Raw genomic sequence first — 5,039 nt, forward strand, 5'->3', positions numbered from 1 at the left:
AATTTTGCCATCCTTTCAATAAGGACAGGATCAATAGCAGCTTCCCATAGGTCATAAGCAATCTTCTGCCGCGCTTCACGAATGTTGTTGTCATTCACCAGGGAAAAGTCCATGCCTAGAAGATGGCAATGTGCTTCAAGGCATATACTCCACAGTCACTGCTACTTTTGTTCAATAAGAAGGGCATTGAGACGTAGGAGACGGTATACTGCTTGACTTGATACTGTCGACTCTTAGAAGACTGAATGGCTTTGACAATTCTAGGGATGAGAACTGCAAATGGCTCCACTGCACCGGGGTGTCTCAGTCCCTCACAGTCAAAGACCTCTATCGACCGAGTAACAAAGTTGACGCACATAGAGATCCAGTGCTTACCAACATTTAGGGGGACATACATGCGGTTAACATCAAGATCCCACATTAGTCTTGTTCATCCGTGTGTGCTGGAAGTTCGCCAATGTCGTACTGTTGTAGCAGTCCTCCCACTTTGAATTTCTTCTTGTCCTTCTTATACTCGTTGTAAGAGTTCGTAATTTGATTACTGAACAAGCATGTCATGAAGACTACTTTATTTGGAAACCATCGCCGCAAGGAAGTCCTCTCAGTGAATAACCATATCATACCATCAATTTCCTGCATAATTTGATAAAAGACTGTAAGTTTGTGTACACAAAATAAAAAGGAACAAGATAATAACTGACCTTATTACCTTGTTCTAAGGGGATAATACTTTAGAGATTTAGTTTCATATTGGCAAATTTTCCTACATTTAATCAGGTTATAAATCATGCCACTTGTGGTATTTTCAGCCACTTACTAAGTATTTTATTCATGGTCTCGTTTTTTTTTCGTTTGTCAATGATTTAGAAAGTGAATTTGAAATTTGAATCATTTTGTCTTTCAAAATTCCCCAAAATAAATGCCAGCTGTTCCCTCTTATCTCTCGTACAACTCGATGTGACCCCATCTGGACGCGCTCTTGGAGCGCGTGATATCAGAACGGGACAGCTATGAAACAGCTCACGACTTTTGGGCTTATGTTTGGGGTGAAATGAAAAAAAAGAGAGGGTGATGGAGACAGCCCAATAAAACAGCTCACGACTTTTTTCTCTTCTCATTTTCATGCGATTCTTTTTTTCTTATTTTCATACCCCACTTTTTTTTGTTTTCACAATACAATAAAAGGTTAATAACATTTAAATAATAGCTTAGTCTGCATATAGACAGGCCCAGCCCATCATCAAGAACCCAAACATATTTTTTTCTCCGTAATTCCCACGAGAAAATAGAGTCTTATCTGTTAAAAAAGAAATACTATTTTTATCTACAAAATAGTCATATTAGAAGTCTAGATCCATATATTCAAATAATCTATTTATTGTTTACATTAGTTTATTTAATATATAACATTTCTAAATAATTATAAGAATATTAATAACAAATCCATTTTAACTATAAATTTAAATTTTAGTTTTAGGAATAACAAATTCTGTTGAGAAAAAATCTAACAAAATCTTTTTAAAAATTTAAATATTATTTTAATTAATGCACTGATTAATTTCTCATTTAGTAGTATAATATTATTATAAATTAATTTTAATTAATTTTTTATTATAAACAAAATAATGAAATTATATGCTAATTTTATAAATTTTATAAGTATATTCTACATTATATTAAAATAGAAGTAATTAATGAATTACATATTAAAATTATGTGTTTTCTGCAAACATATTAAAATTATGTTGAATTGGTAAACCAATATATTTTGAAAAATACTTTCATTAAGATAAATAAATAAAATATCATTCACCGTTTAAAGTGACTAAAATATCATTCACTTTTTAAAATGATTAATATTCATAAATTATGTAATAATTTTTACAAAAAATAAAATTGTTAACATATGTTAAATTTTAATATTTTGAACTATATATCATCTATTAAGTTTATTTTTAAATTGATAGCAATATATTATCATAAATTATTATATACAAAATAATATAAAATTTTATATCTATGAATGAAATGTTACCCGCACGTGTGTGCGAGTCAAAATCTAGTAACTATATTATAAATTAAGTTTTGCTCTATAGTTTTCTCCTTACTCTATTATAGAAGAATAACTCTATTATAAAGTAAATCATTGGAGTAAAACTTACCCTATAATAAAATTACTCTATTTTGTGGGAATTATAGAAAAAAAAAAGGTTTGTGTTTGGCATGGTCTGAGGTATCAATTAGTTTGAGGTGTTTTACATTTTAAAAAACCTTATTCAAACAATTTTTTTTGAAAATTATAGTCACGTTTATTAAATTATTATTTGATAAACTAACGGCGGATTTTATAATCTACTGTTATTGAAAAAATCGAAGTTGTGAATTTTAAAATTCTTTATTCATTATAGAATGTTTCAGTAGAGTTTCTTAGTTGAAAACAAAATCTCAAATACTTATCTTTTTGATTCCGATTAATGATCGGACAGTAGTATAGTGTTATTTCGGTTTTTCTTCGGTTTCCGATCGGGTTAGATCCTCATCTAACCGTTTTGATTAGATTCCGTTGCTTTTGTTTCTGATTGAACCGAGAATCTCTTCTTCTCGTTTCATTCGGATTAATAAACTTTGGATTGCTAAATGTGTCTAAGGGGAACATAAAACATAAGCATGTCAAGGCATAAGTGTAAGAAGGGTTGCTAAATTTGTTGGAATAAAATATTACAAAAAAAATTTCTAATAGATTTCAGAAAATAGCATAGTCATGATCTCTCTGCTCTGACCCATGGTCAAGGGTTTAATTCTACACAAACTTTTCTTCAACTCTTCAAAGATCATTTTTAACCAGAAGTTCAAATTACTTAAAACCGATTTCATATAAAAATTCATTCAAATGGTCCTATATTACCAAAAGTCATCTACACATGAATTCAACTAGAGTGTCAACATAAAAAAAAAGTTCTTATCAAAATTAAACATCAACTTACATTGGATGCTTGTTGAACATGTAGACCCAAAATCATTTATAGCGGTTTTGATCTTTTTGAATAACAAAAATAGGTTAGTAAAAATACAAAAAAAAAAAAAGAAAAAAAAAAGAATAACAAAAATAAATAGTATCCAAAAAAAGTTTCAAGTGTGTTATTTTCAGTATCCAGCAGTCCCTATTGTCCTTAGGAAAAAATGCTTTTGTTTGTCATTTTAACCATACTATTTAGCATCAAATAGTTAGTTGAAATTGGAATGTAAACACATAAAAGCAACTAAAACCCAAAATAAAGGCAACCCCCATTTATTTATCTTTAATATTTTTTGATAAATAAATTATGTAAAAAGGGGAAGAAACTACATTCATAAAATTGTTAAAAAGATAGATATATCTACTTGTACAAGCAGAGAAATGAAAAGGATCTGTAGCGTAAAGATCTCTCATGCATAGTCATCTTCTCTGCAAAGAGATAAGGGTAAAGGGTTTCTTTTTGTTACAAGTAACCTCTATCATCTTCTTTAACCTGTATTATTTATTTATAAGCAACGTACGTACTGAGAAAAAGAGCAAAACCTAACACAAATGAAAACCCGTAAGATAAACTTGTGGATCCGGACAATACAACAGATTGCGGCGGAGGGTTATAGTGGTAAAACGGAAAGTAAGGAACGATTGGGTTCGGCGGCGGCGTAAAAGGGTAGTTTCCTCCACTTTTAGGCGGCGGATAAACGTAGCCACCGTCGCCGCCGGAGGAAGACGGTGGTGGCCCGTAAGAGCCAGACTGAGAAGGAGGTGGGTAGTAGTAGTAAGGACCACCACTACCACCACCACCGCCAGAGCTAGGAGGCGGAGGACAGGCGCTGATGGTGACTGGACGTGGAGGAGATGGAGTCGGTGGTGGAGGAGAGGGATTTGGCTGACAAGGATTGTCACAAGAAGTGCACATTGTACAGTCAACGATCTGAGAGTTTGCTGACGTAAGCGTAGTGTGTGTCGTCAAGAAGATAAAGTGAGAGAGAAAAAGGAAGAGATGGAATGTTCGGAATGTTTCCATTGTCGGAGTGAATCTGAGTTTGTGTCTGGTAAGAGAATCTGAAGGTGAACGAAGCGAATTTGTGGAAGGAGGAAGAGGGAAGAAGACAAAGAAGAGAAGGGGCACAAGTGTTAGAGTGAAGCAGAAGAACGTGTAGATTGTGTCGATACTTCTTTTTATTTCTCACCATTTGTTTACCATTTCTTTATTAACAGTTTAACAATTTACACCAAAAAACTTTACAAATATATTTACGTCAGAAAGGAATAAAAAAACTGAGAACTACAGTAGTAAGATTGTCTATAATCTGTGATTTGATGATGCAAGCCATAGGGTCCAATACAGCATAATGTATACCACGTGATTTACCAAACCTTTCTACACTGAAAATCATTGCTCTCACGATACCACCTTCCGATAGATTCTGTCAACTATTTACCAGTTGTTAACGAAAATCTATCAAGTTTAATCGTGGGAACCGAAATTCGCACTGTCGATTTTCGTTTAAATTAGGAAACTAGAAAAACTTTAATTTTCCAGAGGTCCCGGAGATCTGTTAATACCACACGCTAAGCAATCAGAACACGAGATATCAACGACAAAGTACAAAAATCGTAAAAATAAAGCAAATAGATCTTATTTAGAATCCATGTTTGAGCGTTACAACAAGGTATAAGCCTGGGCTCAAGAGCTGTCGGCGAGATTCCTAGTTCTACCAACCCTAAGACGGCTAAACCTAATTGAGTCGCAACTCGAAATAACAAAAACGAAAATATGCCTAAATCGCTCTAAGTGTTAAGTTTGCTCCGAAAAAAGTCTCTCCTCATGCCTCTCGCCTAGGACTCCTTATATACTGGCTCCTAGGTCGGTTTACGCTTTTCCTCTTCTGCCCTTAAGCCATCATAGCATAAAAATGGAGATATTCCATTTTTTCCGATCTTCGTAATTATCTTCAAAATTTCGTATTTATCCGCGAAAACTTGACATTTATCTTTCCTTGCGAATCAAGCGTAAACTGTC

At 33.2% G+C, this 5,039-nt stretch overlaps 1 protein-coding gene across 1 annotated transcript; it reads right to left on the reverse strand.

Moving 5' to 3' along the window:
• Window positions 1-3,398: 3,398 nt before the first annotated feature.
• Window positions 3,399-4,198, reverse strand: LOC106343099 (leucine-rich repeat extensin-like protein 1). The gene has a single exon (XM_013782237.1). It carries the CDS (start codon window positions 4,038-4,040, stop codon window positions 3,519-3,521), a length of 522 nt encoding a protein of 173 aa, XP_013637691.1. The 5' UTR covers window positions 4,041-4,198; the 3' UTR covers window positions 3,399-3,518.
• Window positions 4,199-5,039: the final 841 nt, after the last annotated feature.

The sequence above is a fragment of the Brassica oleracea genome, chromosome C1, assembly GCF_000695525.1.
Source record: "Brassica oleracea var. oleracea cultivar TO1000 chromosome C1, BOL, whole genome shotgun sequence".
NCBI lineage: Eukaryota > Viridiplantae > Streptophyta > Magnoliopsida > Brassicales > Brassicaceae > Brassica > Brassica oleracea.

Excerpts from the sequence above, each read along its gene's own strand:
- LOC106343099 (XM_013782237.1), bottom strand. The coding sequence starts at position 4,040 with ATGGAAACATTCCGAACATTCCATCTCTTCCTTTTTCTCTCTCACTTT.